Source organism: Jaculus jaculus, chromosome 3 (assembly GCF_020740685.1).
Source record: "Jaculus jaculus isolate mJacJac1 chromosome 3, mJacJac1.mat.Y.cur, whole genome shotgun sequence".
Classification (NCBI taxonomy): Eukaryota; Metazoa; Chordata; class Mammalia; order Rodentia; family Dipodidae; genus Jaculus; species Jaculus jaculus.
The window spans coordinates 157291153-157315767 of NC_059104.1; the positions used below are offsets into that span (position 1 = coordinate 157291153).

Here is a 24615-nt window from a genome sequence, read left to right on the forward strand (position 1 = left end):
AATTGAGAAAGAACTCAAGTGTCATGTCTGGATCTTCTTAGCATGAACTATAATTTAGTGTCATATTGTACATCCAGTGGATAGTGCTAATGTGGACAATTCTTTTAAGAAGTACCGTGATAAGGAAAAATGGAGAAGGAACTTAAGGAGAAGTGGAGATCACAAGAGGTATTTTCATTACTTACTTACTTTTTCTTCATTGGATGAATTGTAAGGATAAAATGAAATCAAGCCTGTAATGGGTTTAGGATAATGTCATGCACAACTCCTCAATATGCCTCCCTGCTATTGTTCAAGAGAAAGCAAGAGTGGAGGGAAACAGGAAGCAGAGGAGGAGAGAAGGAGGGAGGAACACCGGGTCTCCTTACTCTCTGTGCGTCCTCTGAAGCATCTGTAGATCGCGCTTCTGGTCTACCAGCTGGTTCAGGATGGCTTTCCTCTTCAGGTTGGCAGCTGCCTCCATCTGGTGCTTCATACAATTCTGTTCTTGCATTCGCTTTTCCACCATCGGCTCACCCTCATTCTTCCCAAAAATGGGCTCGGAGGAGTCTGGCTCAAACACAGGCAACTGAGGAGGTTTGTTCTTTATCTGAAACAGGAGGCACATAGTGAAGAGTATGATCCTTTGAGGGAATGAGCTTCATGCATAACTCCATTACTTAGAAAACACCAATACCTGACAGGGATGGATAAGGGTCTCAAAGCCCACCAAATATAAAGCACACAAGCCTACTCACAACAGTATGATATTAATGCCTATTTACAGACTCTACTGAAGCACTGCATAATTTTCAAAATTTGTATCATCTCACCTGTGCATCCAAAGCTCTCTTGTAACATTGAGTTTCTTCCATCTTCTCTTTTAAGTATTTGGTTCTTTGTGCAGCAAGTCTAGGATTTAAGAAAAAAGACGGGACAGCCATTTCTTACAAGGTCAATCAGAATACAAATGAACATCATAAAAACATGCTTATTAAGTATACATAGGAATTAGAGCATGATACATAAAAATCGATGTTTCAGGGATAGAGGGATGGCTTAGCAGTTAAGGCATTTGCCTGCAAAGTAAAAGGACCCTGGTTCAATTCCCCAGGACCCACGTAAGCCAGATGTACAAGGTGGTGCATGTGTCTGAAGTTCTTTTGCAGTGGCTGGAGGCCCTGGCCATGCCCATCGCCCCGCCCCTCATAAATAAAACTTAAAAAAATAAAAAAATTTAAAAAATGATGTTTCATTCTGAGAAAAGAAGAGTAATTCAAATCCATAGGCTAGTGAACATGTGTTAAACATCAGGCAGATAAGACAGTATGAGCAGGTGACTTGTCATACTGTCCAATTGCTACAAAAGAGCAGGCACCTGCCCCAATTCCATGCATGCACAAATCTTTTAAAAGTCTAGATGAGTAAGCAGGGAGTGACTGTTCTTCCTATAAACTGATTCCATGAAAAATTTCTCTTTAAGGAATGTGTTCTGAACTATTGCAACTTAATGACTCATTATATACAACCTCCAAGAGACTCCTGTGATCTATAAAACAAGGAGATTGGAACATATATGTTTTTTAGAAATACATTATTTTGGTCATTTATTGCAGGAGTCTCTCTTCAGTCTACAGTAGCCTCCACATTACTCTCCTGACTTCAGTAGGAAGCGCCTATGGCAGTTATAAACTTCATGCCCCTGGCCCTAACCAGGCCTCACTCTAAGCAATCAGATTTTCTTTCCTGAAAATATAAAATTGAAACTAACATTCCCCAACTCAAGGTGAACTAAAGACGGTATCAACGAAGGCACTATGGGTGCAGGCACAGTTTTGCATACCATCTCCAGGCTTGCCTGTGTTCCCCACTCATTTGTGCCCTTAGGTTCCACAGGACACCCCACATGCTTACAGTAAAACCTCAGCTTGGTCATGAGGCAACCTGAGAATCCAATGGTTGGGTATGAAGTCTACTTGAGGTAGGTTCCTTTTCTTCCTCCATCTACCAGTATCAGTGATTATAAAACATTCAAAATGATACTAATTATAGAACATATAGATTGGCAATCATTACTATAATTTTCTTTTTCTAGTGAAAGTTTGCTGAGGTACTGGCTGTTGTTTGGGTTAGTTTACTCCTTTGCCTACAGGGATATTAATGAAATTTCAATTCTGATTCAGTCGCACACAGAAGGTAGTGTCACACAACAATTCCAAGTCTGGTTCTCAGAGCACGCCTCGTGGACTCACTCCTCTGTGAGCTGGACTTGTTCTAGGCGGTCCATCAACTCTCTGTTTTGTCTTTGCTTTATTTCCTTTTCCCGTCTGTTATCCATTTGTTTCAGGAGACTTTGGGAATATTCCTCTTGCCTAAGAGCATTAATCTCAGGACTAAGAGGTCGTTTATCAAATAAGAAGGATTTCTAAAATGAAAGAGAAGCAGTTTTATACTCATATACCAAAAGGTAAAGCTAATAATTCAGACTAAGGTCAATCAGAAAGTATTACTTAATTTTTAACATTTGCCCAACCTTCAAACACTGACCAGCTAGCTTTTATATAACCCACAAAATAACATGAACAGACTATGAAGTTGAGCCAAGATGTACCACTTCTGAGAACGCAATTTAGAAAATGCCATGGGGAAGTTCCTGAGGTAGCACTTATAACATCCAGATGGAAGGAAGAGGAATTCGGAGCGCAAAAGCATGGGTAAGGACGCAGTGGAGGTTAAAAGAAACAGAACCGAATAGCTACTGTGAGCTGGCCATTCTCCACACTGGTGATCAAACCATGTCTTTGACCAGAGGTCCTCACTCTCATCCAGCTTACAGTCTGCTTCAGGAAAACAGGCAATAAACAAGTAATCTAATCATTTCAGGTTGTAATAAGTGCTATGAAGCCCTATCACAGAAAGAGTGGGAATTGGGTTGAATTTTCTGGTTCCTTAGAAAGACTTTTCCATGGAGAGGAGTGGATCACCTCCACTGAAAACATTAGGACATCCTGTGTCACAAACGGAAGGAGCAGCAGTGCAGAGACGCATGGTCAGCAAGCAGAAGAGAGGGCTGTATGGCTGAGGCATATGGAACAAGAGGTAGAAGTGAATGAGCTCAAAGAGTGGTGAAGGTAGTCACATAGGGTCTGATGAGGAGTCTGGATTTCACTTTTACTCAGTGGGACACAATTAGAGGAATTAGACCAGAAAGTGATGTGTTTTGATGAAGAATTTTTTTAAAAAAATTGATTATAGAAGACTGCAAGAAATGAGTCTAGTCAGGGAGATAGTGCAGAAGCTGTCTATATAATGTGTCTTGTGGAAGGATGGTAACATTGATGATGAAGAGAGCTGAACAGATGTTGAATACATTTGGAATATGAGTGCAATTTTATTTGCCAATAGTTGGATTTGAGGGGCAGAGAAAGAGAAATTGGAAATCAATCACTCCAGATGTGGTGTTTGTGCAAATGGCTGGCTTAGAATTTTAATTCTATGATGTTAAAATAATCTAACCCATGAGAAAACAGAGAACAGCTATGATAGACTCAAAAGGTCTGTTCTAGTATTTTAAAGTTTAAGGTATTTAGAGATGTATCAAAGAAGTGGTACAAAATGGGCAATAATAAATACAATATGGAGCTAATATGGAGGTCTAAATATCAGGAGCCCAATGTATGCTTTGCTTCCTTCTCTGCTGCCCTTACCTCGAATGTTCTTCACCCATTCATTGCTTTGTCTAACACTTATGTTGTAGGAATTCTTTTTCCCTTTTTTAATTTAATTTTTATTGTTATTAATTGTGAATTGTTATTAGTTTTATGGACTTATTGCAACTTGGTTATATCCCCACAGAATTATACTCTTGTGTTCCTTCTCCCCTACCCCCATACCACTGAGGGCCCTCCTCAGTGGGGTTATTGATATTCATTGTGGGGTCATGAATGTACCAGTCAGTCTCTGAGCAGGGGTGGAGGGTGTGGGGAACAATGCCTTAGGACATTTCTTCCCACCTGGTGGATCTTACAATCTTTCTGCCCACTTTTCCACAAGTTCCCTAAGCCTTGGAGGGTGTGTTGTAAGTATCCTTGAGTGTTGAACTTTCGGGGCTGGAGAGATGTCTCAGTGATTAAGGTGCTTGCCTACAAAGTCTAACGGCCAGGGTTCAATTCCCCAGCACTCATGTAAAGCCAGATGTGTGAAGTGGTGCATGCTTCTGGAGTTTGTTTGCAACAGCTAGAGGTCATAGCACACCCATTCTCTCTCTCTCTCACTCCTCTCTCTCCTTGAAAATAACCAAAATTAAATTGAATTAGTGTTGAGCTCTTGGCAGGCTCTGATTTTCTGCCTTTTGAGTTTTGAGTCTCTTCAGCGTCTGCCATCCTGAAGGAGGTTTGCAAACTAGCAATGGGAGCAGCACTCACATTTAATCTGTTGCAGGAACTCTTCCCAGTTCACTGGTTTATATTAACTTACTCTACACTTTGCTCATATTGTGTACTCTTCAAAGACAGATCACAGCAGTTATTATACCACACTCTCTTTGACTGTCTCTCATACACTGAGACTTCTTTGGAAAAGACAGCTTATGTTCCAACCTGGCAGCAGAGTGGCCAGTCCAGAGAAGCTCAATATATGTCTCAGATAAACAAAAATATTTTATTACATCTATGTGCAAAATGTTGATCATGGTGTAAAATGCAAAAGATCGGGCAGAAATACAAGTAGACACATGATACTTGAAATTAAACAGCAAAGCAAGTGCTTTACCTCTCTCCAAATCTGCACTTCTTCTGAATCTAAGCGTCTCAAGCTTCTCAAATCTGCACACACATATTACCTGGGGGTCTCCTCCCAGCACGGAGCCCCACTGAGGAAATCTGAGGTAAGCCCTAGAGTTTTGCATGTTCAGCAAGCTCCTAGACAATGTCAATGCTACTGGTGGTTCTCTCTTTAGATTCTAAGGGCTGGACCTTAGGATCTTGCTCCCCACCTGGGCTTGCCCCAGGACCTGATTGACAATGAGTATAATTAACATGAGCTGTAGTGACCAATAGGAACTATACTGTCACTGTGAATGGTATGGAGTCAGACACCAGACAGCTCCAACCCTGGGAGATGGTTCCAAGCTACACAAGCCACTCTCCAACTTGGCTCTTTTAAAATAACACATCGTGAAACACAGACGTGAGACTGTCCAGAATCTCTCAGATGGGACAGCTAATAGCAATATAAGTTTGGAAGGGACTCACATAAAATTCAGGTTTCTCAGTCTTGTGACTTCTTATAGCTTCAGCAACTCCAAGATTATAGGCAGCATTTTTCTGATTTTGTTCTCTGGCAGCCATACTTTTCATCTATTGCAAGTCAGTTTTCAATTTTAAACAGATTGAAAGAGACTTAAAAACCTTTAATTCTATGATATTAAATAACTATATGACATGAAAATGCTCTATTCTTTTAATTCCATGGTATTAATATACTCCAAAACAGAAAGCCATTTGGAAGCAATAAGGATACTTTCTGATGTCTTTAAACTTTTACAGACATGGGGGAGGAGAGGAGTTTTATTTCCTAATTTTGGATTTGGAGCACCACGATGATCATAAGAAGACATAGAAAATTTTATCACACATGTAACAAAGGGAAGCATGATCATTATTGGAGACCTCGAAAATCAAGATACAGCAAGTATCGTTCTGACTTTCAGTGTTCAAGATATGCCATGAATGTAAAACCTCTAAAGGTATAACTAGACACATGTTTTTTTCAGAAATCAAAAATAGGGGCTGGAGAGATGGCTCAGCATTTCAAGATGCTTGCTTGCAAAGCCTGTTGGTCCAGGTTTGGTGACCCAGTACCCACATAAAGCCAGATGCACAAAAGTGCACATGCATCTGGAGTTTGTTTGCAATGGCAACAGGCCATGGTATAACCATACTCATTCTCTCTGTCTGCCTCTTTCTCTTTCTCTCTCTCTCAAATAAAGAAATAAATAAAAATATATGTTATTTGTTTATTTGAGAGAGAAAAAAGCAAAGAGAGAGAGAATGGGAGCATGAGGACCTCTAGCTATGGCAAATGAACTCCACATGCATGTGCCACCTTGTGCATCTGGCTTATATAGAGACTGGGAATTGAACCTGGGTCCTCAGTTTTCATAAGCAAGTGCCTTAACCACTGAGCCATCTCTCCAGCCCTATAAAGTATTAAAAAAAAAAAAAAAGAAGTCAAGGGCTGGAAAAAATGCCTTAGTGGTTAAGGTGCTTGCCTGCAAAGCCAAAGGACCCAGGTTCAATTCCCCAGTGCCCACATCAGCCAGATGTACAATGGGGCGCACACATCTAGAGTTCATTTGCAGATGCTGGAGGCCCTGGTGCACCCATTCTCTCCCTCCCTCCCTCTCTCTCTCTCTCTCTATCTATCTATCTATCTATCTGTCTGTCTCTCTATCTCTTTCTCCCTGCCTATTTCTCTCTCAAATAAAGAAAAATAAAAATTTTCATTCTTACAACTTATATAATAACCTTTGCTTCTGCAATGGAGCATTTCATTTTTTTTAATATTTATTTATTTATTTAATTTTTCTTAATATTTTCCATGGTTATAAAAAATATCCCATGGTAAAACCCTCCCTCCCCCCCACACACACTTTCCCCTTTGAAATTCCATCCCAGTGGAGCATTTCTTAAAAGCCAAAAGATATCAAGTGAATAACATTCAATAAACCAACATTTAAAAAAAAGAAAAAGAGTAATAAAGCCAGCATTTCTGCCTTCAAAACTTAGTCCCTTGTGACCCCATTGCTTATTGTTACTGAAAAAAAGTAGAGCCTAAGTTTTCATGCAGAAGCATAGAAGTGACCATATGTTACAATGTGAACACAGAGTAAAATGTACCCAATAGACCTTGATCACTGCACTCTGCCCCAAAATGAACCTCTCTCACTGAGGTGTTAGACTACCTGGTTTTTGAAGAAAGCCTCCTGGTCTTTCATGATTTGGTACTGCTGCATGAGTCGCTCGTCTTCTATCTCCTTCTTCCTCCTGCCCTCGCCATAGTACAAGGGGTAATTCCGTTGTGCTCGTTGTAAACACACGTAGCACATTTCCTACGACACCAAATTTCAAGACAAATTAATGCTTATGTTTTCCTTTCATTTTACTCTGTTCCCTTCACAAGCTCACCAAAGATTGGGCGTGTCTACTTCATAAAAGAATTCATTGCTGTCAATTAGCAAAAAGGTTTACCGAGTAAAGCCCATAAATATGCAAAAGGATTTCCTGAACTTTGAAAGAAACAGACAACTGGAAGAGATTTGCCGGCCCTATTTTTGTTAAGGGGCAGACCTTCACCAGCAGGTTGTCACAGTCCAGATTACACTGCTGAGTACTTGAGCCATATCCATGAATGATGCTAAACAAAAATATAACAAATTTCCAGAGTTCTCCTGGAGAAACAGAAGTCAGAAGTTTAGCCTGGCTGGGATTTATTCACTGAAGATACTATACCTGTCCTGCCTTATTATGATCCTGGCAAGTAGGGGCAGGAGGTGTTCTGGACTTCTCGTTGTCACTTTTCAGACAACCTGGAGATGATGAGCTGTAAAGACAGTGAAATACTAGGTAATGTTAAATACAATCTGACCTCTACAGCAATGATGATTTTAAAGTCAAGAATAAAAATAAGATCAAGTATCTAAGAAGCTGTCTTCAGAATACTTGTATCTATCCAGGGCAAGAACCTGTATTTTCTGTCAGAGTTGGGTTTGAATCTATTTGGTTGCTTGAAAGGTAAATGACACTAAACAAGCTATATATTCTTAGGAACACTCAGTTAACCAGTCCTGTGAAATGGGGAGAAAATTCATTCAGTTCACAAAAACGTACTGAGTGCTTACCATGTATACTCCTACAAACACAAAGTGGTGTACAAACAAAACACACACACACACACACACACATGCACACACACAATCCCTGTCCCTGGGAATTAACATTTTCATAGAAAGACACAGTCAGTAACAAGATAAATATGTATGCTGTGTAGCATATCTGTGGTAGCTTTGCCAAAAGAACCATTGCAGAGCACACATCAGTAAAAAAGCTAGAAGGGCAGGAAGAAACAATGGTGAGCAAGGAAATGGAGAAAACATGTTTGCAAACCTAAATAATCATTGAACAAAAACAATTTTAAATTTTCATATACTTGAAAGAGCAAATTAGGGGCTGGAGAGATGGCTTAGCAGTTAAGTGCTTGCCTGTGAAGCCTAAGGACCCCAGTTCATGGATTGATTCCCCAGTACCCACGTAAGCCAGATGCACAAGGTGCCACGTGCATCTGGAATTGGTTTGCAGTGGCTGGAGGCCTTGGCCCACCCATTCTCAACCTCCTTCTCTCTCTCTCTCTCTCTCTCTCCCTCCCTCCCTCTTTCCCTCTTTGTTCATCGCTCTCAAATAAATAAATAAAATTTTTCTTTAAAAAAAAAAAGGAAATTAGGGCTAAATTTAGCCCTGAGGCCAAACTCAAGAGCTTCTCTCCACACTGGAAGGCTTCTAGAGGCTCAGCCCCAGCTACTGAGATAGTGAGATAGCAAGGACAGTGTGGCCAAGTCAGCTCCATGATGTTTCTGAATCTACAGGGCATCCTGGACTACTCAGGCCTTCTGATACTTTTCAAATTGCTTGTTAAGAGATCTGCTTAGGTTTTCATTTGTACAAGTGGCAAATTGATAATAAAATTATTGCATTATTTTTGAACAAGAAGAAACACAGATAGCCAATAAGTACTTTTTAAAACTATTCAACATTCCTAGCCATTGGGGAAATGCAAATCAAAACAACTTTGAGATACCATCTTATACCAGTCAGAATGGCTGTCACCAAGAAAACAGACCAAAAGGAAAAATGCTGGTGAGGATGCATGGAAAGAGGAACCCTCATCCACTGCCAGTTGGAGTGCAAACTAGTAGAGCCATTATGGAAATCAGTATGGAGGTGTCGCAAAAGGTTAGACATAGATCTTCTATACAACCCAGCTATACCACTCCTGGGCATATGCCCTGAAGACTCCGCACTGTCCTACAGAGGTACTTACATAGCCGTGTTTATTGCAGTACTACTTACAGTAGCTGAAAGTTAGAATCAACCTAAACGCCCATCGATAGGTGAATGAATGTTGAAAATGTAGGATATATGCACAATGGAACTGTATTCAGCAATATGGAAAAATGAAATTTGCAGGGCAATGGATGGATCTGAAATGGATTAAGTGAAGTGACTTGAACTCAGAAAGACCAAAACTACATATTCTCTCTGATATGTAGGTCTTAGCTTGTAATCTCTATTGATATGTATATCTGGATAGGGCAAATGTGGAAAAACCTATAAAGATAGAACCATAACCAAAAGTGAATATAAAGAGATATGCTAGAAGAAAGAGGAGGGAAAGACAAAAGAATACATGTAACATGTAAACAGAAGGAAGGACATTGGGGACAAAAAGGGCAGGGGTGATAGAAGGAGGAACAGGAATCAACAAAAACAAATGTACTTGAAAATTCCAGAATGAATAATGCCTAAATCTCTGTAGACCAACTGAAAAAGTAATGCCTCAGAATTATATTTAGTAGGGACTGGAGTGATTGCTCAGTGGTCAAAGGCACTTGCTTGTAAAGCCTGATCATCTGGGTTCGATCCCCTAGTACCCACGTAAAGCCAGATGCACAAAGTGGTTCATGCGTCTAGAGTTCCTTTGCAGTAGCAGGAGGCCCTGGCATGTCCATTCTCATTCTCCCCATTTCTCAAATAAACAAATAAAAATGTTTTTTAAATTCTATTTAGCCAGGTGTGGTGGTACATGCCTTTAATCCCAGCACTCAGGAGGCAGAGGTAGGAGGATCTCCATGAGTTCGAGGCCACCCTAAGACTACATAGTGAATTTCAGGTTAGTCTGGGCTAGACTGAGACCCTACCTCGAAGAAATCATATTTAGTAAAGTGCAACGGAAAAGAAATGTCAATGCCTTACTTCTCAGGGGTCATCGTCTTCCTAGGGCTCCCAGTTTGCTCAATCTTGTCCAGCAAGCTGACACTTGTCACTTTAGCAGGGGACATGGCTTGTCTATCACGAATTCTCTTTGGTGAGGAGACATCTAGAATAAAAGAAAATGTAAATGAAACTCCCTTCAACTTTCAAAAAGCTAAATGGGTAGCTTATGCTTAAAACAGATGAACTCTGGCATTAAAGTTAAATAGTTAAATAGTTATTTCTTGTCCTAGTGAGATAAAGTGTACACTAGCGCCCACCTCACTTATTTGTTACCTACCTGCACTCTGTAGTCATCAGAATTGGACCCCTTCAAGCACCATGAAGTCAGCAGAGAAAACAGTGTGAGAGACTAAGAGTCATCAGCCAAAGATTCATAACATGGTTAAAGTGAGATACAGGATTCCAGAAACAGAAGATATTTGTTAGAGAAAAGAATATAGTGGTTATTCATAAATCTAATCTTATTTACTATAGACATGTGAGTTGCTAAGCACTACAGCTGAGCTCATAACAATAACAGACCTGAGAAAATGGCTCAGTCAGTAAAGTGCTTGCCTAAAAGCACAAGGACCTGAATTTGATTCCAGAACCCACCTAACAAAAAGCCTAGGACAATGGTCCCCACCTGCAATGCCAGTGCTGGGGAAGTGGAGACAGGCAAAACCCTGGGACTCGCTGACAAGTCAGGCTAGACTACTTGGCAATTTCCAAGACAGGGAGAGACCCTGTTTATTGGAAAAAGGTGGGTGAAACCTGAGGAACGACACCCAGGCTGTCCTCTGTTACACACGCACGTGTGCGTGCACACACACAGGGAAGAATACCAGACTGCACCTACCTCTGGCACCTTCTGCTTTTTTGTCCAACTGGTCTTTGAGCTTGTTCTTCCTTTGTGTGTTTTCTCCACATTCTTCCACAATGGTCTCCATGGGCGCTTTGTTTTCCATCTCTTTGTGCTCAATCCTAGAAATTGGTCAAGATGTTTGTCTTCTGCAATGGCCCTGAACAGGTAACTATGAACTCGGTGCTGGGAAGGAACGCTGCCACCTCGCTGATTCTGCAGTAAGCCTACTTTCCTCAGGTGACAGAAGATTTGACTTACTGGGTACAGAGCACAGATACCCTCTCTTTCAGGCTAAATCAGAGATCCAGCCAAGACTGTCCCCCTATACTATGGGTTCAAAATCGTCTTATATTTAAAGAAATTTTCTTTGAAGGTCTCCATTAAGTTTTGTGTTATTGTTGTTGCTTTGTTTGGTTTTTTGAGGCGGGGTCTCACTCTGGCCCATGCTGACCTGGAATTCACTATGTAGTCTCAGGCTGGTCTTAAACTCAGGGCTATCCTCCTACCTCTGTCTCCCGAGTGCTGGGATTAAAGGCGTGTGCCACCACGCCCGGCCTTCCATTAAGTTTTGGCTTTGGTTTCAGTGTGAATTTTTCTAAGTCTTTGCTAGGTCTGGGAGATACAGTGAGAGGTGGTTGTCATACAGCTTGAAGTCAAGAAATTATAGCCTCATAGACAGAGTGTATCAAACTGTAAGCCTGCAATAAATCCTTTCCTCTCATATGTTGCTTCTGGTGGAGTGTTTTCCTGGTAACAAGAAGGTAACTGTGGGCTGGAGAGATGGCTTAGCAGTTGAGCACTTGCCTATGAAACCTAAGGACCCCAGTTCGAGGCTGGATTCCCCAGGACTCATGTTAGCCAGATGCACAAGGGGGCGCACATGTCTGGAGTTGTTGCAGTGGCTGGAAGCCCTGGAGCACCCATTCTCTTTCTCTCTCTCTCTCTCTCTCTATCTCTCTCTATCTCTCTCTTTCTCCCTCTTTCTCTCTCTGTCTGTCGCTCTCAAATAAATAAAAAAATTTTTAAATAATAAAAAAAGAAGGTAACTGCAACAACTGAACTATATACAAAAAGGAGAGAGAAGGGGGGGAAAGGAGAGAGAACAAGAAGGAAGGACAGGAAAAAAAAAAAAAAAAAAAAAACACCAGGCAAGGAGAGCTGGTGCCTGGATTCACCCACGGAGTGGGGCACCCACCTGGGAAACATGAGCACATTGCTGGGCCGAATTCCAGAGTCCTCTCTGTTCGACAGCACGGAGTCCACAGTGCCCGGTCTCTGGAGGACACAAAGGTCACATGTGGCTGTGATCCAGAAACTAAAGGCTTTCTCTGAGGCCACGCTACCATTATGCTGCGTGTGTTTGTCTGAAACTAAAACTCCAGTGAAGGATTCCGTTCATTAAAGTGCCCCAGCAAGCCTCCCCTTTGTGTAAGTTCTTGAGAGCTAAAACTTCTTTCTGGCAAGGGAGGAAGGTGAACCTCCTGAAACTATCAGGAAGTGAGCAGGCACTCTGATTCCACTCTTAACCCAAAGGACTCTAAAGTTAGGCAAGTTAGAGAAGGTCTCTGGAGTCGAGTGGGCCTGTGGCCCACTGCCTACATTGATGACTGCTTTGCGTCCTTGGGCACTAGACTTGTGGGGATAATGACAGGATATTAATGAGACATTCTATGTAAGTGGTCACAAGCTAAGCACTCAACTAACAGCTATTGTATTTATCACATGATATAATAACCACATTATTAGTACACACAATAAATTTATAAAATTATTTTGGATAAATACTATTGCCTACAAAGGGTTTTGAAGGGAATTCCAAAAAAAGATAAGTTTTTGTTTGTTTGCTTTGGTTTGTTTAAAAAGAAAAGTAACATCAGGACTGGAAAAATGGCTTAGCTTTTATGGCTCTTGCCTATAAAGTCAAAGGACCCAGGTTTGATTCCCCAGGACCATATAAGCAAGATGTACAAGGTGGTGCATGTGTCTGGAGTTCAGTGGCTAAAGGCCCTGGCTCGCTCACCCACTCACTCTCGCTCTCTCTCTGTCTTTCTCTGTCTCTCTCTCTCTCTCTCTCTCTCTCTCAATAAAATAACTTTTTAGAAAAGCAACATCAATGAACTGTGCACATTAAGTTTCCCAAGAGGACTGTTCTACAGGACAGTACTCAGGTTCAAATTATAGAGCAAGTGGGAATAAAACTCCCTCATACACATACACACACATCCAACTTCACTGTGCTTATAGACCGAATAAGATATTAAGAAGTATTGGATTTGCCTAGAGTTCTCAAGCTGACTGCATTGCAGCCTGACTTCTCAGCTTCTTAGCATGCCCCAGCCTATGAAAAGATGGACATAATTAACAGAACTCAGTCTGCTTTGGCCTCCAAGCCTTTTTTTCATACAACAAAGTCTCAGGACTAGTTCTTTTAGAAGGAATTCTTTAAAAGTTATGCTTTAGGGCTGGAGAGAGGGCTTAGCGGTTAAGCACTTGCCTATGAATCCTAAGGACCCTGGTTCAAGGCTTGATTCACCAAGACCCACATTAGCCAGATGCACAAGGGGGCGCATGCATCTGGAGTTCATTTGCAGTGGCTGGAAGCCTTGGCGCACCCATTCTCTCTCTCCCTCCCTCTCTCCTTCGCTCTGTCTGTCACTCTCAAATAAATAAATAAAAATTTAAAAATAAAAAATTTTAAAAGTTATGCTTTAGAATTCAATGGACTAAGTAAATTTCCGTTGTCTCTTTGTAAGCATACAGTGACACTCCACTCCAGTGTTCAGCAGGATCCTCCAGAGATGGAAATGACTCAACCACTTTGGCCATGCTCATGAATTTGTAAAAATTGCCTTGTGTTTTCATGGAAAAGACAGGTTTTTCCTGTATATGTTTCCACTTTTCACACCCTCAGTTGGCTCCCTCTTAGCAATCCTATATGAAACAAGATTGTATAGAAAGCACCAAGAGCCCAGCACCCTGACATAACCCGCTGGGATTGGCGCTCATTAGCCTAGGGCTGTTAGCTGTTAGATGGAAATGAATAGTCCACAAGTGAAAATAAAAGTCTGATGTGTGATAGTAAAACACAAGAGGGAACTTGGGAACTATCAGGGACATAGGAGTAGATGAAACCAGTGAGTATTAGACATGTTTTTTTCAGAAAACACCAAGTCTCCCTTCCAGATTTCCATGAAGGGAGAAATGGACAGTGTTAGACCATCTTCATAGAGTTTTCACTTTTAAAAAAATTGGCTTATGCTATATGGAATATGGTGGCAATGCAGTTAATTCATATTCAATTCCTTTGTTAGTAGCCCGAGGTGTTCTGTGCATAAGCACATGAAATGGCTGCTTAATCTTGTTGACTATTGCTTTGCCTCTTTCAAATCTGCTATGTCCAACTTAACATGGAAATCATGCCAGCTACTTAATGGTTAACAATGGTGATGCCATTAATGAAATTTCTTCTATGCCATTGAAAATTTAAAGTTAGTACATGGCCATGACTTGGGTCAGATGTTGTTGTAGATTTTCACTAAAATAAAATAACTTTAGCAGCAAAAACTAAGTGATGAGTCGCTTTGGGTTTCATAGCTGTGCTATCAGCAGTGGCCTCCTAACTTGGTTCCCCCATATAACCTCTGTGAACCCCCACTTTCCTCACATGTAAAATCAGGGCGACAATATTAGAATGCTAATTTATGATGTTTTGAGGCTCAAATGAAATAAAAATACATGTGAGAGTACTTTTAAAACAGTAAGGTACTATAAAATGTCTCGAATTCTGAGTTTGTGTTGTTATTTATGTCCTCTGGTTGGTATTGACACAAATTTAAAACTCCTTTGACCTTCATTTTTGTCAAGGAATTGATCATCTATAAATAGGCATGTCCACATACTTGAAAAAACTGTTCCTTAAAATACATCAGTCTGCATTTTTGTTAATTACACCACATCAACATTTGACTCAGAGCCACAACCACAGGAAATGGGTTAGAAGAAGAAGCATCAACTTACATTGGATAGGGCTTTCGTCAAAGTCCCGCTTCCATCCATCGTACAAATGAAGTCTTTATAAAATCTCATCTTCACTTTGCTGTCTTTGATCACAAGGACCCCAATTCCTTTGAATACAAACTCCACATTTTGTTTGGTGGAAATAGATCGTGATAAGAAAAGCAATGTCTCCTTAATACATCCTTCTACAGTATCTCTGTTAAACGGGCCCTCCAGCGATATCATAACGAAATTAAGTGGAACAACTGGGATATCACCTGGAGGAGAAAAAGACAGTTGGGGTGAGAGAAAGGGGTTGCCATTATAATGAGGATATAACATGTACACTCACAAATAGTTTTAAGATTCTTCATACTAAAAGATAGAATTGGGGCTGGAGAGATGGCTTAGCAGTTAAGGCGCTTGCCTGAAAAGCCTAAGGTTCCATGTTCAACTCTCCAGATCCCACATAAGCCAAACGCACAAGGTCACACATACACACAAGGTGGTACATGCATCAGGAGTTCAATTACAGTGGCTGGAGGCCCTGGCACTCCAATTCTCTCACGCTTTTGCTCTTCTCTCGCTCTTGCTCTCTCACATGAACAAAAGGCCAATCTGTTGTGCTTGCCTCAAAAAAAAAAAAAATAGAATTGTTCTAGCTATGCTAGCTATGCCCCTAGTTGTAACCGATGCAATATTATTTCTGCAGATAGCAAATGCAATAGGCCATAGTAATACATGCTGGTCAAAATTTTCCCTAAAGATATAATATTTATATTTACATTCAAAAAAATTTTTAAAGGGCTGGGTGTGGTGGTGCATGTCTTTAATCTCAGCACCCAGGAGGCAGAAGCAGGAGGATCACCATGAAGTTCAAGGCTAGCCTGGGACTACAGAGTGAGTTTCAGGTCAGCCTGGGTGGCAGTGAGACCGTACCTTGAAAAAACAAAAAAATAACAAAATAACAAATACTTAGCTATTTAAGTACCCTAAAAGGACACTTGGTTTTCTTTAGAAGACAGAGCAGTAACTAACTGCTTGATTCATCAGAGGGTTTTTCTGAAGTATTCAATCCCCTTATCTTTTATAACATTCTGCAGAAATATATGTGTATCTGATTTTTGTATCTGATGATTATACTTTTTGTTTGTTTGTTTTTTGAGGTAGAGTCTCACTCTAGCCCAGGCTGACCTGAAATTCACCATGTAGTCTCAGGGTGGCCTTGAACTCATGGTGATCCCCCTACCTCTGCATCCCACGTGCTGGGATTAAAGGCGTGCATCACCATGCCCTGCTTTATCATACTATTTGTAGATAATTAGACATCTTTACATGTCAATATCCTTAAAATTAAATTGGGTCTTTCACAAGGGTATCATCAGACTGGTTGGCCTGTAGAACTCTTTCCTCCCTAATGACCTTATAAATGACAGTTCAAAGAAACAAGATTGTATCCAGGTTATTAGAAGCATAGCATCTGTGGTGGTTAATCTCTGGTTGCCAATTTAGCATGATTTACAATCACCATGGAAACATATCTCTGGTCATATCCTGTGAGAGATTTTCTAGACTAGACAGTTGAAGTGGGAGACCACCCTACCTGTGGATGGCGTGTCCCGTGAGCTGAGTTCCTGGACTATACATAAAAAAGAAAACCGACTGAGCTTTCAGCATTCCTTACTCTGCTCTGCTTCCTCACTGTGGGACTGAATGTCACCAGCTCCTGCCACCAATGCCATTCCTGTATGATGGACTGTTAGCCTGGAACTGTAAGTAAAATAAATCCTCCCTTACACTGATTTTTGTCAGGTATTTTGTCTCAGTACCTAGAAGGTAACTGATAGGGAAATTGGGGCCATTTCTAGATAAATGATGTAGTCCTGAGCTTTTTAGAAATGGCTTGTGGGAGGAATATGGAAAGATTTGGAACTCTGGACTACAGAAGCCTTACAGTGTGATGATAGGAGCTTCCTGGGCCATTTTGGTGGGACTTTGAAAAACCACAAGGAGCCGGGCGTGGTGGTGCATGCCTTTAATCCCAGCACTCGAGAGGCAGAGGTAGGAGGATTGCCATGAGTTCAAGGCCACCCTGAGATGACAGAGTTAATTCCAGGACAGCCTGGACCAGAGTGAGACCCTACCTCGAAAAACCAAAAAAAAAAAGAAAAGAAAAACCACAAGGCCAAAAGAAATGAGGACAATGGATGTTTGGCTCATGAGATTCCAAAGGGGCAAAAAGGATTCTTATCAGGTATTGGGTTAGAGACAGTACATGTGATAATCTGGCAAAGAATATGCCTATATTCTGCCCACATCCTGAGAACTTGAGCAAAGTTGAATTTAACAGTAATGGACTAATGTGTTTGGTGGAGGAAATTTCAAGGTAGAATAACATTGGAACTGTGGCATGCTTTCTCTCTGCTTGCCCTGATTGAGATCTACAAAGAATGGCAGGAAAATACAGAGCCTTAAGATATAAAGCTGAACATGGAAAGAAATGTAAGCAAATTTAAAACCCTAGACCCAGAGACTGTAGTCACTTAAGGAAGTCACAACCACTAAAATGAAATCTATTGCTCTATATCTGGACAGTAGGAAAGAATGCACTGAGGGCAAGTCCCTATACATTGAAGACTCAAGATAGAAAACAATGTGAATTCTTTTGAAAAGAAAAGGCCTGAAGGAGAACTGCTGAAGGAGGTCACTGCTCCCAGGGTCAGCACAGAGAGGTTGCTACGGCAGTGTTCCCGGGGTACCAGGCCTTGTCCCAATCTGGCAGCAGAACTTGGCAGAATCACCCATGCAGTACTGATTTTGGAAGAATGAAAGATGCAAGATGGAGGAAGTCAAGGACTATTTTACCATGCTTCCAGAGAGTTGCTGAGGCTAAGCAGGGTGAGAGAGGGTCAGAGTCTGTGCAAGGAGGCCCTATGAGGCCACTTCATGAAGCCGTGAAGGCTGACCCCTAAGTTGCAATGGGGTGGGGAGTGCTTTGTTCTCTTGTTGGAGGGTTCATACGATTCTGTCCTTATCTGCTTTTGTTTACTTTATATCCCCTTCTGGGTAAATTTATTCAAATCTAGATCTCTAGAACATTCATCTCTCTCCTAAGCTCAGGGATCACCGTTACCTATATATCCCTAGAAGAATAACAAATTTACATGTCCAAAACCAAATTCATTATGTGATCCCCAAACACCTGCCTTTCCCTTTCCTTGGCTATGGCAGTTAATGGGATGAACATCCATCTGTTCTTTGACCAAAACAGGCATCATGAAGCCTACAAAGCTAAATTTAAACATCCTATGACGGGGCCATGCTTGTTTTTCTTATCAGTATAGCTCAAGAGCCTATAGGGTTGGCCCTCAATAAATATTTACAAAAGGAAGAGAGAAAGGAAGGGAGGGAGGGAAGGAACCAGAGAGGGAGGGAGAAGGTTAGTTTGGTTTTAGGGTATAAGAAAGATATATATGATATGCATTAAGCATGAGTTTATTTTTTTACATTTCATCATCTTTTTTATTGACAACTTCCATAAATATAAACAATATACCATGGTCATAATTCCATCCTACCCCCCTCCTTTTCCTCTCCCAAATCCTCCTCCATTGAATTCCTTTTTCTTTCCAATTAGTCTCTCTTCTGTTTTGATGTCATCATTTTTTTCTCCTATTAAGGCATGGAATTACTGACCTTCTGTTAAACTGTAATAATTTAGGTTATATATGATATGAATGCATTTATCTTTCTCATAGTTAACATTTAGTTATCTTTTTCATTGTCCATACAGAAACCTTGAATTAAATTTCTCTTTTCTTGAGCTATTTTTATTCTATTTTATTCTTTGTTTTATTTATTTATTTGAGAGAGAAAGAAAGAAAGAGAGAGAGAGAAGCAGATAAAGAGAGAATTGGCATGCCAGGGCCTCTAGCCACTCTGCAAACAAATTCCAGATGTATGCACCACTTTATACATTTGGTTTACATGGGAACTGGGGAGTTGAATTTGGGCCCATAGGTTTTACAGGCAAATGCTTTAACCACTAAGCCATCTCTCCAGCTCCTCTAGCTATTTTTATTATCTTAGTATCTGAAATATGAGAATGAGCCTTCAACTCTATGGCATGGCTTTTACCTGACTTTGGCTTTATAATACATTGATATCTCTTAAATTACTGTGTTTAAAAATGATCTTCAGGGCTGAAGAGATGGCTTAGTGATTAAGGAACTTGCCTAGGAAGCCTAAGGACCCAGGTTTGATTCACCAGAAACCACGTAAGGCAGATGCACATGATGGTGCATGTATCTGGAGTTTGTTTGCAATGCTAGAGGACCTGGAATGCCCATTCTCTTTCTTACTCTCTCTTTCTCTTTTTGTCAAAATAAATAAATAAAATATATTTTTTTAAATGATCTTCAGGGGCTGGAGAGATGGCTTAGTGGTTAAGGCATTTGCCTGCAAAGCCAAAGGATCCCGGTTCAACTCTCTAGGAACCACATAAGCCAGATAGATGTACAAGGGGGCACATGCATCTGGAGTTTGTCTTCAGTGTCTGGAGGCCTTGGTGTGCTCGTTCTCTCCTTTTCTCTCTCCTTCCCCCTCTCTCTATCTCTCAAATAAATAAATAAAGTATATTTTAAAAATTGATCTTCAGGAAGACTATTATTTTTCCACCCTGGTCCTTCCTTCTGCAAAGGTATCATATAAAACATGAGTTCCTTAAACCAGAGAAGAGCAGAATGCTGGCAAAGCTTTATACACAGGCCAGTAACATTCTGGCAGATTCTCAAGTGTTAAAATGATTTACCAGGAGAATAGACTTTGTTTTGTTTGAGTCCATGGGTCTGTACTAACTTCTCCGCCATGATAAACACAGGTCTCTGGACTAGAACAAACTTGTTTCCCACCTCGAGATTTTGTCTTGTGAAAGTGAAAGTTCCAAGTCCTGAAATCTGGACCCCCTGAAAGGAAAAAATAAAAAACAAAACAGAGCAATAAACAGGTCATTGAAGGAGTAAGGAAAAATAACCTTCATCCTATTATTAAAAAAATAAAAAGTAGGCTGGGCATGGTGGTGCATGCCTTTAATCCCAGCACTTGGGAGGCAGGGGTAGGAGGATCGCTGAGAGTTCAAGGCCACCCTGAGAAGACGTCATGAATTTGAGGTCAGCCTGAGCCAGAGTGAGATACTACCTCGAAAAACCAAAAAAGAAAAAAGAAAAAAGTGGAGAGAATTTAGTTAGGCCTTAAAAATTCAATAATCTCATAAATTATTATAGCTAAACATTTCTATTAAAATTTGCCTTTTTAAAAATCTGTGACAAAGGGCTGGAGAGATGGCTTAGCGGTTAAGCGCTTGCCTGTGAAGCCTAAGGACCCCGGTTCGAGGCTCAGTTCCCCAGGTCCCACGTTAGCCAGATGCACAAGGGGGCGCACGGGTCTGGAGTTCGTTTGCAGAGGCTGGAAGCCCTGGCGCGCCCACTCTCTCTCTCTCCCTCTATCTGTCTTTCTCTCTGTGTCTGTCACTCTCAAATAAATGAATAAATAATTTAAAAAAAAAACTGTGACAAAGATTATACTTGTCCTAAATTATATGGTATTGCAAATTTTAACTGTTTTCTATTTAAGAGGGTATAATGATCTTTGTTTTCTCATTCTCCTATATATGTCCCACTTAACATCAGACAACCCACCAGTGAAGAAAGATGGGAGGGGGGGAGGTGAAAATGAGCAAAATGCAATAATATATGTGTATGAAAGTGTCATAATATAGCACAATTTTCTTTTCAAGGTAGAGTCTCACTCTAGCTCAGGCTGACCTGGAATTTACTATGTAGTCTCAGAGTGGTCTCGAACTAACAGTGATTCTCTTACCTCTGCTTCCCAAGTGCTGTGATTAAAGGTGTGTGCCACCACACCCAGCTTAATATTTTGTATTCTATCTTAAAAGTTGAATAAATAGAAACGAAGTGAAATCAGACAAACCAGCACCTCAAACATGTCCTGCTTTCATCTTGGTTGATAGATAAAATTATGTTTTTGCTCTCAAACTTGGTCTCTGTTGTGATGTATGACTCCCCAGCAGGAGTATCCAAACTTCAGGCATTGAAACATGACATTGTCATTTACAAGTGTGTTGGGCCACAATCATACCTATCTTGGGATGCATGTGGCCCATGAGTCACTGGTTAGACACATCTACAATCAAGGGTTGAAAACTCCAAAGCCTACATTAGCCAAAAATAAAAATTCAAAAGAATGCAAGGAATGAAGAAAGCCAGTGAGAGGGTGAATAAGGAGTGCATGCTACAACCAAAGAGGAGAACCAGCATGGGCTCCAGTCAAGAGACACATTCAGGAATGAAGTCCACTGTTATCAGAACTGCTGATTTTTTCTTTAAGGAGAGAAAATGCAAACATAAACTTTCCCAATTTTAATTGGTCATTAACTTTCAAATTCTCAAGTCAGACAAAATGAGTTAATGAGACAATGAGTCAATGAGACAAAATGAAAAGTTAACTCAACCTACAGGCTCTTTGAGTGGGACCTCTGAGTGGTGTGTAAAAGGCTCACAAGCATCTAACTCCCTTCAAGATCCTCCAAAATTCTTACCTAAGTCTACGATATCCAAACTCAAGACTTGTCAAAAAAAAAAAAAAATAGTCCAACCAGATGCAAAGTTTCTTATTTCTGACTAGCTGAATTTAAGAACATTATGTTAAATATTTTATTTATTTATTTGAGAGGGGGAAAGAGGCAGCTATATAGAGAGAATGGGCATATGAGGGCCTCCAGCCACTGCAAACGAACTCCAGATGCACATGCCAACTTGTGCACCTGGCTTATGGGGACACTGGGGAATCAAACCTGCATCCTTAGGCTTCATAAGCAAGTGCCTTAACTGCTAAGCAATCTCTCCAGCCCTGAATTTAATTCTTATATTTACATATTTTGATGAAAATTCATTCCCAGCAAATTGACAAAATGCCCACAGCTGTGCCAAGTACTATCAGGTCATACACAAAGAGCACATCTCATTTCTTCACACAAAGCTGGGCTGAGCAAGACTGCACTTCATATCATTAGATGAGCAAAATTTACTACTTTATCATCTAAGGCTGAAATCCAGATTGCCAAGCCTTCTATCCACAAGTCTTACGTGGAACACAGGAGTAAGAGCAAAAATGAGTGTCTCAAAAGTCTACTGTACAACTCACGGCAAAATTAGACAAGACTATGCAAGAAAGAAAAGCCTCTGAATTCTTGTGTTAAAATTAGAGTATAGGGGCTGGAGAGATGGCTTAGTGGTTAAGACACTTGCCTGCAAAGCCAAAAGACCCAGGTTCAATTTCCCAAGACCCACATAAGCCAGATGCACAAAGGAGTACACGCATCTGGAGTTTGTTTGCAGAGTAGAAGCCCTGGTACACCCATTGTCTCTCATATACTCTGCATCTGTTCCTCTCTCTCTCTCTCTCCCTCTCCCTCTCTCTCACTCTCTCTCTCTCAAATAAATAAATAACATAAAATATTTTTAAAAATAAAAATAAAATTAGAGTATAAAGCCTACCTTGTGCAGGTTTAGCTGCCGTTCCACAAACTCTGAAACATTCCCCCAGATAATAGAGACTTCTGAAATTCAAATGAAACCGAAATAACTTATGTGAACACCCATAAAATATTATTTTTGCGCTAATAGGTAAAATGTAAATGCAAAATGCACAATTAAATGATAGCAACACCCAATTTGGGTAGAATTAACAGAAAAACAAATCATTCCCAAAAGTTAATTTCCCCAGTAACTGAAGCTTATCGCTCTAAATTCCAAAGTTGTAATACGGGGGACTGGGAGACGACTCAGTGGTGAAAGTGCTTGTCATGCAAGCATGAGGACCTGAGTGCAGAGCCCCAGAACCGAGCTAAAAGCTGGGCATAGAGCTGGAGAGAGGGCTCAGCAATTAAAGGCACTTCTTTGCAAAGCCTGGTGGCCCAGGTTTGAGTCTCCAGTACCCATGTGAAGCCAGATGAGTGCTGTATGAGTCTGGAGTATGCGGCAGGAGGCCCTGGCATGCCTATTCTCTCTCTCTCTGTCTCTCATATCAAGTAAATTAATAAACATATTGTTTTTAAAAGTTGGGCACGACAGCATGGGGCTAGAGCTGGGGACAGCAGGATCCCTAGGGATTGCTGGCTGGGTGGTCTAGCTAATCAGTGAGCTCTAGATTCAGATGCCCACCATTGGCATTTGGCCTCCACACACACTCACACACACATGCGCCCACAGGCATATAAACATGCATACATACACATATGAATACAAAAATAAAGATGTTTAAATTTTATTTATTTATTAATTTATTTGACAGTGAAAATGAGAGCATATGGACATACCAGGGCCTCTTCCTATTGCAAACAAACTCCAGATACATGTGCCATTTTGTACATCTGGCTTTACATAGTTACTGGGAAATCAAACCCAGGCCATCAAGTTTTGCAAGCCAGCACCTTTGACCTCTGAGACATCTCTCCAGTCCCAAGATGTTATTTTAATAACAGCAACAATATTTTAAAGAAATTTTAAAGAAAACCTTGTAAAATAAAGAAAACCCATTCACACATTTTCTTTAACAAATGGAGGGTTAACCAACTATAATGTTTTTCTTAGTGACTCATTTGACAACAATTTATAGTGTTTATGCCATCTGATTAATATAATCATTCAATCTTATATCTTTCCATGACACATGAATAAGGCTAAGGACTGCTTAGACATGAAAGACTGCCCTTTATAGTCACTGTCACTATGTTTATAATTCTCAACTATGTTTTTCATTTTCAGTTTTCATGGTTAGACTACCAGGTGTCCCTTCTCCCTGCCGCTATTGCTCTGCAGGATTACAGCTTCTAGTCTGTTGTGTTCTGGAAATAACAAATACACTAACATATCTACAATAGTAATTTTTAAAATCATGACTAGGGGTGGGGCCTTTAGGGGCTTTCCTTTGAATTAATACAGACAATTTGCATTTCGACTTTGATCAGAATGGACCTCTGTGTTTAGTTTCTTGTTCTCAGTTGTGTTCCCCATGCTCTGCCTCCAAAATCTGGTAGAAAATAGGCCATCACCAATAAGTATGGTTATCTACCAAGATGTTATATAACACAGGTGTGACTGATATTTAGCATCAGAGAAAATTACATCTGTAATGACTTCTCCATTCCAAGTCTGATCAGATGTTATTTAAAATTTCCAATTAGAGCCGGGTGTGGTGGCACACGTCTTTAATCCCAGCACTCAGGAGGCAGAGGTAGGAGGGTCACCATGAGTTCAAGGCCACCCTGAGACTACATAGTGAATTCCAGGACAGCCTGGGCTAGATTGAAACCCTACCTCAAAAAAACAAAAACTAAATTAAAAAAGTAAAATTTCAAATTTAGGAACTCTTAGAGATTAAAAAGTGTTAAGTTTTTTTTCCTCAAAATAAAAGATCAAGAAAGGTGACATCCCCTAGGTTGCCACTTTGGGACATAGATGAAGCTACCAACAAAAAGATAATTATTTCCCCTACATTGAAAGCTTTGATTTATTGGTATTATTCTCCCCTGATGATTTAAACCACCAGCTGAAGCAGGAAGACAGCAGTCTTGTAATTCTGATATATCAGGGTTATAAATATTCTTATTAATATGCCAGGAAAGAGGCCAATTTGCTGGATGAGAAGTAGCAATTATTCTCATCTGGA

At 40.5% G+C, this 24615-nt stretch overlaps 1 protein-coding gene across 1 annotated transcript in view; it reads right to left on the bottom strand.

The window, feature by feature from the left end:
- The window catches only part of Ccdc81 (coiled-coil domain containing 81), a 41856-nt gene that overhangs the window by 12350 nt on the left and 4891 nt on the right, over positions 1-24615 (bottom strand). The window contains exons 2-13 of the mRNA XM_004658266.2: positions 22443-22504; positions 19679-19832; positions 14890-15146; positions 12068-12147; positions 10867-10991; positions 10008-10131; positions 7491-7581; positions 6944-7090; positions 5232-5336; positions 2232-2404; positions 813-891; positions 369-589 (exon numbers count right to left, since the gene is read on the bottom strand). Of these exons, the coding sequence (XP_004658323.2) occupies positions 369-589; positions 813-891; positions 2232-2404; positions 5232-5336; positions 6944-7090; positions 7491-7581; positions 10008-10131; positions 10867-10991; positions 12068-12147; positions 14890-15146; positions 19679-19832; positions 22443-22504 (1618 nt within the window). The remainder of the gene's footprint in view (positions 1-368; positions 590-812; positions 892-2231; positions 2405-5231; positions 5337-6943; positions 7091-7490; positions 7582-10007; positions 10132-10866; positions 10992-12067; positions 12148-14889; positions 15147-19678; positions 19833-22442; positions 22505-24615) is intronic.